A 14,103-nucleotide genomic window follows, 5' to 3' on the forward strand; every position below is an offset into this window, starting at 1 on the left:
TATAAGAAAGAGAGAGAGAACAAAAAAAAAACAGTTAAAAGACAACTAAACAAGTCGGTCTGTGCGTATTTGCCTGCGCTTTGTCCTCTAATATACATTTGACTTTTTTTTTTCCCTCAGGTTTAGCTATGCATATATCTCGGAGTTGAAATTTAGAGCAAACATATAAAGTAAATAATAATAATCCTCGGATTTGGGGTTCTAATCCTCAGGTTTAGCTACTAATTTCAAATAATTGGCATTGATTTTCAACACCTTTCCTTTTGATGAATAGAGTGTAACGACTTCCAATTGGCATGTTACAATCTTAGTGTCGGGTCTTTTTGCCAATGATTGTTAATTATCTTCCGTCATGAAGATATGCATTTTTTACTTTTTAGAGTTATCTTTATATCTGTCCCCTTCTCTATGACATCGATCATAAAAGAAAGAAAGAAGACCCTCCTCCACTATCTACATCGCTTTGATGCATAATTTAATCATGATTTACCAAAAACAATATAAAATTGAACATAAGGATAACGATGATTGTAGCACATGGAAACAAATAAAAGTGTGCTCTTTAGTCTCATAAATTGCACAATTTGTAAAATAATAATTAATTCCATCACATGAACATATATTACGCGTACAAGAATTGAGGAGTTTGACTAAGGGCACACACTGAAAGAAGTAGAGAAGATACGTTGTTACACGTTTTACTACAGTGAGAGTGATGGAAGAGGCCAAAGAGAGACTCTCATGCTAACATAATTGACCACCTAACATATTATTGCTACAAATTGAGGCAAACACGTTACTTAAAAGAACCCTAAACACCAAACTTCACGTACTGTTCTTGCGTTAAGATGAGGCCCCACTTGGCAAAGTAATTAAGTAATAATCGTACTTTTAGCTTAAATATTTTGGGGCCTCATTTTTTTTCTTTCTCTTTGGACTCGATTCATTATTGCTTCATTTTCACACACTGCTAGCTATCTCAATCACAGGCACATGACCATTTTTTGTTGCATGATTTGGCTTCACAACGTCAATAATATGACCATTTAGTTCCTGAACCTTCGTTGGCTCCTCCAATGTTTGTGGCTTGGCGTTTCTATAAACCAAATACAGCACCATCTGGATTATGCCAAATAGAAACCCAAGAGTATTTGGGAGCTGCATCATCCAAAAGCAAATATCAAATCATTTCTTTGTTTTTCTTCCCTATTGAAAATAGTTTTTTTGGTAGGTCAAAACAAATTGAAAGGAATAAAATTAAATTGCCTTTTTTTCTAATGAAAAAAAAAATTGCCTGGCATATAGATATTTAAGCCTTTCCTAATTAAATAATAGTAATAGAATAGGGGCCCATGTTTCCGTTTGACTTTTTTTATTTCATGGGAACTGAACATTAGTGGAGTGCGCACACATTTAATTAATTGCTCTAACTAAATTGCCATTATAACTCAATTAAACAATTAATTTCTCTATCTAAATTGCCATTATAACTTAATTATACGGACATAATGAAAAGTTATGGGATACAAATAAAAAGAAATGACTAAAGTGGTAGTAAAGAAAAAGTCTTGGTAGGAATAAGACAAAAATTTAATGGACAATATAATATGAATATGCTCCTAATTAACCGCACGTAGCAGTATTGAAATGAACTTACTGCGATGTAGTAGTCCTTGAGGAGAAGGCCATAGAAGAACCACATAACAGCATTTATGGTCAAAGACAAGGACAAACTGAAAGGCATGAATTCCACACTCCTCGTCTTTATGACACGTTTCTGCATGTATCAATATATAATAATATAGTTTATCTGAGGGCATATGAAAAAAATGCAAAAATTATAAATCATATTCTATAATGTTATTAAAGGTTTGATTTTATTTTAAGAATAGTTTTTTAAGACAAAGTAAAAAATCTTTTAAAAAAGAAACACTAAAAAATTTAAAGTATACACCTAATTGTGTTCTTTGATGATTTAAATATTCGTCTCCTAAATTCTTACCATGATGCAAAGTGGAGCAGCAAAAACGCTTATGTTGAAAACAAGGCAAATCCATCCTATCACAGAAAGACGTTTGGAACCCGTCGTAAGGTATAGTGTTGAAAGAAGCATCCCTCCAAACCCAAAAACATTCAACATGAGAAGAAGCTTGATGGTCCAAAGCTGTGACATTTAATAAAAGGAAAATTAATAATTTTTTTAATTCTTGAAAAAAATATATATATCTAGAAAGGAAAAGAAAAGAATGACTAGAATATATAGGAGTTATTAGGAGTAGTACCCTGGTTTTGCTTGGGGCGTAAACAAGGAAGATTGCAAGGTAAATTGTCTCTATCACACACCCAAAGGAGTTAATAGTAATTAGAAGGAGGCTAGCATCCTTTTTCACAAGTGCGTAATAGATCCAGAGCATTGAACTGAACAGTGCAACAACATAAGGTAGTGATTGAAACCCTTCGGATGATTTTTTCTTGTAGATTTGGTAAAAAGTTGGTCTGCACTCAAATATAATTAATATATAGTTAGAAAAAAAAAACGCTTCAGCAGATAACTAATCACAACTATCGAGTATGCTAAAGTAGAAAATATCACTTACAATGGAGCAAGGAACACCATAAAGGAGATCACGTTGCCTATAATAACACAAGAAACATTCATCAGCAGTGGGGAACAAATAGTAATCAATTTTTATTATTATTTCTATCAACAGGTTTTGATTCCGTCAGTAATATGCAAAATTAGAATTCACACCATACACAATTAATTCCAAAAGTTATAACTATATTAGAGAAGCACACCGGTTAGTTAAATTAAATTGTTGCTATGGTAATTCATTAGTGTCGCTTTCAAGTATTATAATTGATCATTCTTCGTAAACTGGAAAAATGTCATGCAATCTGCATGCCACATATGGTTCCAGTTTCCACCATATTATAAATTAATAAAATAAATATTATATACAGTTCCAAATAGTTAAAAACTAAAGTTAATTTTACGTATTTCCATGTTGTACAACTGCAGTAAGTTTGCTCAAACCAAACTTCCGTAAGTAGATGCATGGCAAAGGAGGATAGTGCCATGCTAAAAATGATGAAAAATATGATAGTAGGTGATAGAGGTAGAACTAAGTTAATTAAGAATAAAATAAAATAAAAGTGATAATATAAACTGGCATGGGGATATGGAGAGCTAGTATCTACCTAGAAGACCGAAAATGAAAGCCCAAGTTTCATGGCTGATGGCCATCTCTCTTGAATCTAATTGGAGTCTCTCAGCTTCTCTTCCCTCACTAAAAGTGGTCACGAAAAGTTGTAAGATACGATTCTCTCAAAGAGAAAACCCCTCTAATTATCTCTCTTTCAATTCCACGAGTTGTTATGGCAAGAGTGGGAACCTATTTATAGAGCTCAAAAGAAAAGTATGGCAAAGGCAACAAATTGCTAAATAGGAATGCATGGTATCATAATAATGTATGTGTAGCTTTAGTTTAAGAGTACTTTCCAGTTGTTGTTCCACCACCCAAAAAACACTATTTACTTTAACCCCCCAAATCAAATCCAAACACTTCTCTTAATTACCCTATTCCCTTCTCTATCCCCAATTTTGGTTTATGTCTTCCACAAGGACGCCCTCTCTAGGGGTAACTCGGGTTGGCTTCTACCATATTACCTGTGCATGCACAAAACTCATGTGGGGTCCACACTTATGAATCTTTATACTTTGTGACGTTTAACCCACGATGTGGCTTTAAGCCTTACAACTCATCATAGTTTCTGTACCAAGCGGAGTGAAAATTGCCGCAGAATCATATCAATTACGTACTTTACTTAGTTTTTTTTAATAGTATACATTTAATTAGCGGTATATACAAATATATATTTCTTTCATAACTTTTAAACAGTTAATTAATGAGAATTAGTTAACAATTCCTGATATGAAAATTAATTAATTAAACACCTAAAATGTTAATTGACACTTAGTGAAAAAGAGATAAATGAGAAAATATATATAGATATTAAGATATGATATAAAGAAATAAATTTAGAAAATAATGAGTGATAGATATTCTCTCTGTTTCTAATTATAAGATTATTCTTTAAAAAAATTATTTATTTCTTTTTATAAGATCTTTTTCTTATTTTTAAATGTATTAATTATTATTTTCTTTATATGTGATTACTTAATTATTTTTTTCTAAAATTTAATAAAAAATAATTAAGTTGATAAAAATAAAAAAAATTTAAAATAATAATATGATTAATTGAATGATTTAATATCATGAATTAATTGAAAGATTATTATAATGAGTTACGAATCAAGCTAGGGAGTAGATGTTTCATATAATTGAGTGTATGTCCATATATCATAACTGAAATGAAAAAATCCCCCACTTGGTACTTGCTGATTACGTTAATTAATAATTACCTCCTTGTTGATCCCAACGGCCGGCTGTAGCTCCTATGTGTCACTTAACATTCAATTCTCTTCACCATGAAAGTGTTACGGCTGTAACCTTTATCACCATCTTTGCTGCTATTTAGTTTGTTTAGTCAATAATTCAAGTTCACTTTGAACTCTGGTTTGTCGCCTTTGGTCTACAGTATTTCCAGGCAAATGATTTGCATTGCCCTTAGTCGATATTAATATAAATAACGATAAATTAATTTGGTTGTCTTCAAATTATTTGAGGGTTTTTTAATAGGCCTGTAACTTGATTTTTTTAATTAGATTCCTAAACTTAAAGTTAGTCCTTGCCTAGAGTTTTGATAGGATTCCATCAAAGCATAAAGATACGTTTTTTAAAAATTCAAATAGTTCAGGAGATTCCATCGAAGTATATATTATGATGTATTTTTTTTCTTAAAATCAAATAGTTATAAGTACCAAAAATATTTGAGTTTCTTTTAGATAAACTCCTTAATTTTAAAAGATCTCTGAAATTCAAATATTTTTTTTTATAAATTCAGGTACTTAATTAAAAAAGTTTACAATATAGGAATTATTTAAAGCTTCTGCAAATAGTTTAATGATTAAAGGATTAATTTAACTTATGAATAACAATGTCAACAACTCATTTTTTTATCCATTCTTTTCATACTTTTTCATTAACTAAATTTTATGTGGGCACAGTTAACAAGAAAACTAAACTTACTCTTTTTATAATAAGATTTACATGAAATACACTTAGATTAAAAAAACTTATATTATTAATTAATTAAAAACCACTCTAAATATAATTTTCAAACTAATTATTATATTACAAAAGTCAATGTTATCCTATATGATATTTCATAATTAGATAATGACAATGTAAAAAATCTTTACATTGTAAAAATATTCTAATTAAATTTAAAGACTAATATCAACTACAGTTATTCCACGCTAAAATCAAGCATTTTCGATCTTGATCTATGCCCGCCCTAAAATAAAAGAAATTATTAGATATTCATGAACAATTACTTTTTCATGATATGTAATGGAGTATTATTAATTATTTTCTTAAATTTAAAATTTAAAATATACATTATGTGAAAATTAGTCGAGATTATGACTATCTAATAATTTCTTGTAAAATTGAATGAATTAGAAAAATAGAAAAAAGAGGGAGAGAAAGAGAGAGAGAAAAATAGAGAAGAAATGTGATAGATATGATAATCAAGTGATAAAAAAATAAAAATATTAAAAGAAAAAATGAGTTAATATTTATAATTTCCCCCAATCTATCTATAATTCGGTCGCCATGCAGCCGCCAAAAGCCTTAACACACGGAATGATACTTCCACCACCCAATTATTTTAATGATATCACTATCTCCTTCTAGTATGATACAGCAAATGAACTACTTGTGATTAATAACTTAGCTGTAAAATAACATTTACAATTGAGTGAGTTAACTTGACTTAATTATAACTAGAAAATCTGGCTTGATCTATAAGAAAAGGTCCTGGGGTCCCGGACGCTATCTTTCCCTATAGGTATTCATTTTAGTTCCTTTCGGGTTTCTTTCTCACAAAAGGTTGTTGAATAAAATTCTGGACTCAACACAAATTCACCAAAGCCAAATTTGGCCAGCTGCACTGTATAATGCACCATGCAATTTATAGGATGCATGAAACTCTACATTATATATATATATATATATAGAGAGAGAGAGAGAGAGAGAGAGAGACTGAACCCACTTTCTGCCAGTTCATAATCTTTTTTGTATGATTAAATCAAGAGAAGTTTGAGCTACATGAATTGTTGAATCAGTGAATTTCGCAATCGCACTAGACAGTTAGCTCTAGCTAGCAGGTAGCTATAGGGGGAGCTTTTTCAATGCGTAATCGCATTTGGAGCTTCGGATCTTAACTAGTTTGGCATAAAGCTAGGAGCAAATGAAACACACCATCGAGAATATGCTAACTTACTTAAACAAGAAAAAGCCTTAATTTGCTTGTTGACCTATGCGAGCAGTCACAAATCACACTACTCTTACTAGAAATTAATCTAGAAATGTATAATAGAGAAGAGTTTCGTAGGATATATGGTATTTATGTTGGTTTTTGATAGGTCCCTCACAACTTATTTAAGGAAAATAAAGATGGAAGTGTGTAGCAAATATATATAGCTTTGGGTTGTTATGGCTTAGGGGTGTGTGCCACTTCTTTACCGCATTTTGGAGTTTCTTTCATTTAGTGTTGTTTACGTGGATCGAGCGTACGTGGATTCTCAACCATGCATTCAATTCATTTATCCAAGTGGGTAATTTAATTATGCACCAATCACTTATCCCATTCACCATCTGAATATCCTAAATCACAAACAAGTTGAAATTACCAAGCTGAATATGGTTAGGTTAATTCGTTACCCTTTAAAGAAACAGCGACTGCATAGAAAATAATATTAACCAAGATGGAAAAAAAAATCTATTAATTTTTTAAAATTTGGTAACTTTTACCGATCTAGATCCTCTGCGGCCAAATTGTCTCCAGCTTCTCTCCTGCACCATTCTAAATCATTGGACATATTAATGGCTAAGATTACAAATATAAAAAAGTTCAAGCAAAATGTTAGCTTCCTACTCTTTCTCACTTGGGCGCATAGCTTTTGGTGTTCTTCTCGGAATACAATTTTTTTATTTAATATTTTGTGTTCGTGCTATTATTTATTCTATCTAATAATTAATTAGCAGATTTCATAATATTTTAGATATAAATAATATTTTAAAGATTACAAAATAATTGAAACTGAGACTAATTATTAATATATATATATATATATATATATATATATATATATATATATATATATATATGTTTTGACTGAAGAAAAAAAATATGAGAGTGAAAACACAATAAAGAAAAACTAATTAAAAGGGACGGTCAATAATATATGTATGCAAAAATTAGACTTATTAGTTATACTACTTCATTCATATATTTTTCTAGTGTGTATATTTTCAGTATAAAATAATGAAAAATAATAACTTTCAATCAATATATGGTATGTTGCATAGGTGTGAAATCCGGTCACTGACCTGGTCGAGTTCTTAGGATTAGTGGATAAGTGGTTCAATCGATGAATTAGTAATTGGTTTGATTTGATTTGATATATATTAAAAATTTAAAATTATATATAAGTATATAACTGACATTATTTAAATAAAAAAATTCATTAATATTCTAAAATCTAAAATAACATTTGATAATAATAAAACATCGATGTCATAGAGTGGTTTGCCCTAATTATATAATATGACGATGGCTAATTTGAGATAGCTAGGATAGTTCCCATGAATTATGCCAATGATGTGCTATTATCAGATAGGCATGAGATTGATCAGGGTTAGATACTAGCTAGTTCAAGATCATGACATGGAAAAATATTAGATGAGAATTTTGCGGTCTACATACATTTGTGTTCAAATCCAAGATTGATGAATAGATAATAACAAGTTATTGGGTTAGGATTGAGGAATAAATCCAAATCATCTCGTTTGGTTCATAAACCACGTACACAAAACAAAGACCCAAATTAGTTACTCAGGTTGTGGTTTCCCAATTAAAGCGGTAAGGTGGGCATTATATAGTCAAAGCAATATACCTAATGGACTTATCGTAATACAAATCCCGTCGATTTACCCCCCTACATGTGCGATAATGGATTTTGTGCAATCCTTTTACTTACAGGATAATGAGTCGCATCAAATTTATAATACTAAAATTAATTGTTAGAGTTAAACATGATATTTTCTGTAACAAAAGTATGATATTTGTTCTAAAACTTTAATTAATATATCATATTATTCATATATATATATATATATATATATATATATATATATATATATATATATATATATATATATATATATATATATATATATATATATATATATATATATATATATATATATATATATATATATAAATATACATATATATATTTATAAATATCATAGATGATATCTCATTGAGAAAACTCATATTATTAAAAATATCAGACAATTTTGCAAGTCACAAAGGTTGTCTTTTACACTAATTCAAGAATTGATAGTAGAATAAAAAAACTAAGGTTCCCTCTTAAATAATTAAGGTTTCAATAAATTTATGAGTCTCTCTAAACATCTAACTTTTCATAAATATATCATCACTTTTCATCCTTAAATTTTAATCTCTATATATAAAGAGAGGAGGATTTAAGTTATTCTAAGAGTAATTTTAAAAGACTTATTTTTCATCCCTATATTTTTTTAAAAAAATTTAATGATTGTAATGAGTAGTTATTCTTAATTATTAAATTTTAAGAAAATGATTAGTAAAAAAGATGAATAAGTCTTTTAAAATAACTTGATCCTTCTTCATATGTGCGTGTACATGTCGAGCTAAATTTTCAACTCAATTTCGATTTATTTGATTCATAAACCAATGCAAGAATTATGCAGGAGAATTAGTATATTCATACATTAATTATTTGAATTTAATATAGGAAAAATCGCATAATTAAATTACTTTGTTCATGATTAGCATCAAATTTATAATGCTAAAATTAATTAGAGTTAAACATGATATTTTCTGTAACAAAAGTATGATATTTATTCTAAAACTTTAATGAATATATCATATTACTCATATATATTATCGGACAATATCTATAACATTTTTAAAAAATCACAAACAACTTTGAAAAAATTATGATATCTCATAAGAAAACCATATTATTAAAAATATCACAGCCAATTTTGTAAGTATCTTAATTGTCTCACAAAGGTTTCTTTTACACTAATTCAAAGATTGACATTAAAATAAATAAATTAAGGTTCCCTCACTTAAAGAATTAAGGTTTGAATAAATTTTTGGGTGAACTTCTCTAATTAACCTTCTAACCTTGTAAAAATATATTATCACTTTTCACCCTTAAGTTTTAATCTCTCTCTATATATAGAGAGACACGAGGAGGATTTAACTCACTTTAAAAGCAATTTTAAAAGACTTACTCTCCATCTCTACTATTTATTTTTTTGAAATTTAATGATTGTAAAAAGTAGATATTTTTCATTATTAGATTTCAAGAAAATAAATAATGTAAAAGAAGGATAGATCTTTTAAAATTACTTTTAAAATAATTTGATTTCTTCTCATATGTGTGTATGTGTCGAGTTAAATTTTCAATTCAAGTTTGATTTATTTGGTTCATTAACTAATACAAGAATCAATTATTGAATTGATCTGAGTCTCAACCTAAATTTAAACTATTCAGTTAATTGAAATTATGCAAGGATGCATAGAAGGAATCCTCATTAAGGTTTGTAGTACATATGGCCTTGGCCTTGAAATGCAGTACCCTCTTTTCTTCCTAAGTTATATCTAAAAATTTTGAAAATATAAATGGAAAAGGAGTTTGAAAAATGAATTAAATATTTTCAAAAGTATATAGTAACAAGGGGCAATCATAGTTTTGGCGTTCTAAACCTTAGGCTTAGTAATTTCAGATAGGCTTAATAATTTCAGATAATTATTTGATATTGATACTACTAAAAAATATACATATTACATCGTTCAATTAACATTAATTTATATGAAAAATGATGTTGATAAATATTCGGTGACACTTTTATAAATAATTGGATGTGATTAACATTAATTTTAAGAGAAATGTTAACATCACACTCTTTATTAGTGATTAAAATTTGTAAAAAATCATATTTTTTAATTATATTCCACTTTGTACTTAATGATTTTCTTTTTTGATTTTATAATTCTTAATAAATTTTAAACAACAATAAAGTGTATTAAATAGTATGTGTGAGAGAAAAAATATGCCATTAGCACTTCTTAATAATAGAATAGTTGTTAATTCTGATAAGCTCTATATAAATATAGCACATCTACACTTTTATTGTATTTTTCCAAATCAATCCATTCAATGAGTTACTTTTATAAAATAATCCTCATTCTTTAAAATCTATGATCTCTAATCACATCAATTCTCTTATCATTTAATTTTCTTATAATTTTTTTAAAACTTTTCCTTTTGGTGAATAAATTGTTTTTTATTAATAAATATTAATTGTTAATATTATTTATTTTTATTAACTAAAAAATTTAAATTCATGATTTTTTTTACCAATAAATTAATCTTATGTCTTTTCATTGATAAATTGTAATGACAGCCGATTCACATCAATAGACCTAGTGTCGGGTCTTTAATTTCTGCCAATGATTGTTAGCTTCCGTCATGAAGATATACATATTTTACTTTTTAGGGTGGTCTTTATATCTGTCCCCTATATTACATCATAAAAGAAGAGAGAAGACCCTCCACTATCTACTTCACTTTGATGCATAATTTAATCATGTTTTACCAAACAATATAAAATTTAATATAAGGATAACGATGATTGTAGCATATGAAAACAAATAAAAGTGTGCTCTTTAGTCTAATAAGTTGCATATAATTAGTAAAATAATTAATTTCCATTTCCATCACTTGAACATTTTTTTTTATCAGCCCATCACATGAACATATATTATTACGCGTTCAAAGGAAAGAGAGAATTGACGAGTTTGACTGAGGAATACAATGAAAGAAGAGAAGATACATTCGTTGTTACACGTTTTACTACAGTGAGAGCGATGGAAGAGGCCAAAGAGAGATGCTCATGCTAACATATGACCAGCTAACATATGACAACTACAAATTAAGGCAAATGCATTAATCAAAAGAAGAACCCTAATTAAACTCCAAAGTACTCGTACTGTTCTTGGGTTGAGAAGAGGCCCCACTTGGCCAAGTAGAGTGATTGTACTTTTATGTTAAAATATTTTTTGACCTCATTTTTTTTTTTTTTTGCTTTTTTCTTTCTTTCTCTTTGGACTTGTTCATTGGTTAATTAATCACACATTGCTAGCCGAATTCATGATGTTCTTCAAGTTTCCCTCTTCTGTTTCTTTTCCATTTGGATCCTCAATAGTTATCTCAGTCACAGTACCATTTTTTGTTGCATGATTCGGCTCAGAGGGTTCCATTCTGCTCAGCTTCCCAACGTTAATAATATGACTATTTAGTTCCTCCAATTTCATTGGCTCATCTTTCTTGGCGTTTCTATAAATCAAATACAACACCATCTGAATTATGCCGAATAGAAACCCAAGCGTATTTGGTAGCTGCATCACAAATGCAAATATCAATTTTTTTTCTTTAAAATTGAAATATGAAATTGAAAATTTTAAAAATTCATGGACCAAATTAAATAATAATAGAACGGGGGGCCATGTTTCCATTAGATTTTTTTTTCATGTGAACTCAACATTAGTGGGATACGCACACCTTTAATAAATAGTTATAATTAAATTGGCATTATTACTTCATTAAGCTGTGCATAACGAAAAGTTATGGGATCAACAAATAAAAAGAAATGATAAAAGTGATAAAGGAAAAGCCTTAGTTGGAATAAGACAAAAGTTTAGTGGTCAGTATAAATGGTATAATGTGAATATATGCCTAAGTTCTAACCGCACGTAGCATTATTGAATTGAGCTATCTCGTAAAAATAAAAGTATTGAAATTAACTTACAGCGATGTAGTAGTCCTTGAGGAGAAGGCCATAGAAGAACCACATAACAGCATTTATGGTCAAAGAGAAGGACAAACTGAAGGGCATAAATTCCACGCTCTTCGTCTTTATGACACGTTTCTGCATGTATCAATCATAAGAGTTTAATTTATCTTTGAGCGCATAAGAAGAAAAAAATGCAAAAATGTTGACGATGAAATTTCTCTACACCTTCATACACAAAATTTTCATCGAAAAAGAAAAGAAGTAATAAATTATCTCCTACTAATACTATTAAGAGGATTTGTTTGAATATTTTTAATAAAGAACATTTTTTCAAGAAAAAAAGTAAAAAATCTTTAATATTTTTTCAGAAGCAAAAAGTAGTAGCTTCTGAAAAAGAAACACTGAAAATAAAAGTATACGTAATCATTTTCTTTTATGATATGATTTAAATAATCTGCTCCTAAATTCTTACCATAATGCAAAGAGGAGCAGCAAAAACGCTTATGTTGAAAACAAGACAAATCCATCCTATCACAGTAAGACGTTTGGAACCCGTTGTAAGGTATAGGGTTGAAAGAAGCATCGCTCCGAACCCAAAAACATTCAACATGAGAAGAAGCTTGATGGTCCAAAGCTGTGGCATTTAATAAAAGGAAAACTAATTAATTTTTCTCTCTTGAAAAAAAAATGTAGAAATTAAGGAAAAGAAAGAATGTCAAGAATATATTAGGAGTTATTAAAAGGAATACCCTGGTTTTACTTGGGGCGTAAACAAGGAAGATGGCTAGGTAAATTGTCTCTATCACACATCCAAAGGAGTTAATAGTAATGAGAAGGAGGCTAGCATCCTTTTTGACAAATGCATAATAGATCCAGAGCATTGAACTGAACAGTGCAACAACATAAGGTAGTGATTGAAACCCTTCGGATGATTTCTTCTTGTAGATTTGGTAAAAAGTTGGTCTGCATTTTATCAAATATAATTAATATATAGATTGAAAAAATAATTATATGACGCTCTCATTCATGAATTACGTACAATGAGTATGCTAAAGTAGAAAATATCACTTACAATGGAGCAAGGAACACCATAAAGGAGATCACGTTGCCTATAATAACACAGCAAAAATACAAGAAACATCCATCAGTACTGGTGAACAAATTGTAATAAATTATTATTATTATTTCTACCATGTTGCAAATTTTTTGGAGGCAATTTTTCTACTATGACTGACGAAGTTCAGTTTTGCATTGCAGCAAAATTTAATGCACGACCCTTTGGTTGCACCACTATCATCAATTTTTACCTTTTTATGTGCAATAAATAAGAAAGATAATTTAGGAAGAATAGTATGAGATTAATAAAATTTAATGTCGATATCTTGCTTATTAATTCTTAATAAGTATGAAATATGTTTTTTTTTTACTTATAATAGAAATCCCATGGAGTATAATTTATCAGTTTTCGAAAACTAGAAAAATATCATGCAATCTGCATACCACATGTGGTTCTAGTTATCATCATGTCCTCTGAAACTACCCATATAATAAATTAATAAAAATATAGAAACAATATAGAACATAAAATTTCTCAATAGTAAAAAACTAACGTCAATTTTATGTATTCGCGATGTTAGGCATACAAATACAAGGAGTTTGCTCAAACCAGGATGCTTAAAGTAGAGGACAAAGAAGGATAATGCGATGCTAAAAACTATGCAAAATATGATAGTACTACGTGATACTGTGATAGCGGGATATAGCGAGCTAGTATCTACCTAGAAGACCGAAAACGAAAGCCCAAGTTTCGTGGTGAATGGCCATCTCTCTTGAATCTAATTGGAGTCTCTCTAAATTTCAGTTCCCTCACTCTAGGTGGTCACCACCAAGTGAAAACCCTCACTTCAGGCTATCTCTCTCTCTTTCAATTGCACGAGTCGTTATGGCAAGAGTGCGAGCCTATTTATACTGCGCAAAAAAGAGAAGGCAAGTCAAGTTGATGAGGAAAGTGATATGTCAACACTCCATTTTAAATATTTTATCAACACTTCAATTTTTT

General features: G+C 29.3%; 2 protein-coding genes across 2 annotated transcripts; both read right to left on the reverse strand.

The window, feature by feature from the left end:
• Nucleotides 1-538: 538 nt before the first annotated feature.
• On the reverse strand, nt 539-3,370 carry SWEET4 (sugar efflux transporter SWEET4). The gene is made up of 6 exons (NM_001357910.1): nt 3,202-3,370; nt 2,598-2,634; nt 2,283-2,496; nt 2,003-2,164; nt 1,658-1,777; nt 539-1,158 (listed from the first exon to the last, which is right to left on the reverse strand). The coding sequence occupies exons 1-6, from the start codon at nt 3,245-3,247 to the stop codon at nt 961-963; spliced, it is 777 nt and encodes a 258-aa protein (NP_001344839.1). The 5' UTR covers nt 3,248-3,370; the 3' UTR covers nt 539-960.
• Nucleotides 3,371-11,066: 7,696 nt separating this feature from the next.
• SWEET5 (sugar efflux transporter SWEET5) lies at nt 11,067-13,978 on the reverse strand. The gene is made up of 6 exons (XM_006578649.4): nt 13,823-13,978; nt 13,117-13,153; nt 12,794-13,007; nt 12,517-12,678; nt 12,060-12,179; nt 11,067-11,649 (listed from the first exon to the last, which is right to left on the reverse strand). The coding sequence occupies exons 1-6, from the start codon at nt 13,866-13,868 to the stop codon at nt 11,380-11,382; spliced, it is 849 nt and encodes a 282-aa protein (XP_006578712.1). The 5' UTR covers nt 13,869-13,978; the 3' UTR covers nt 11,067-11,379.
• Nucleotides 13,979-14,103: the final 125 nt, after the last annotated feature.

Source organism: Glycine max, chromosome 4, assembly GCF_000004515.6.
Source record: "Glycine max cultivar Williams 82 chromosome 4, Glycine_max_v4.0, whole genome shotgun sequence".
NCBI classification, from domain to species: Eukaryota; Viridiplantae; Streptophyta; class Magnoliopsida; order Fabales; family Fabaceae; genus Glycine; species Glycine max.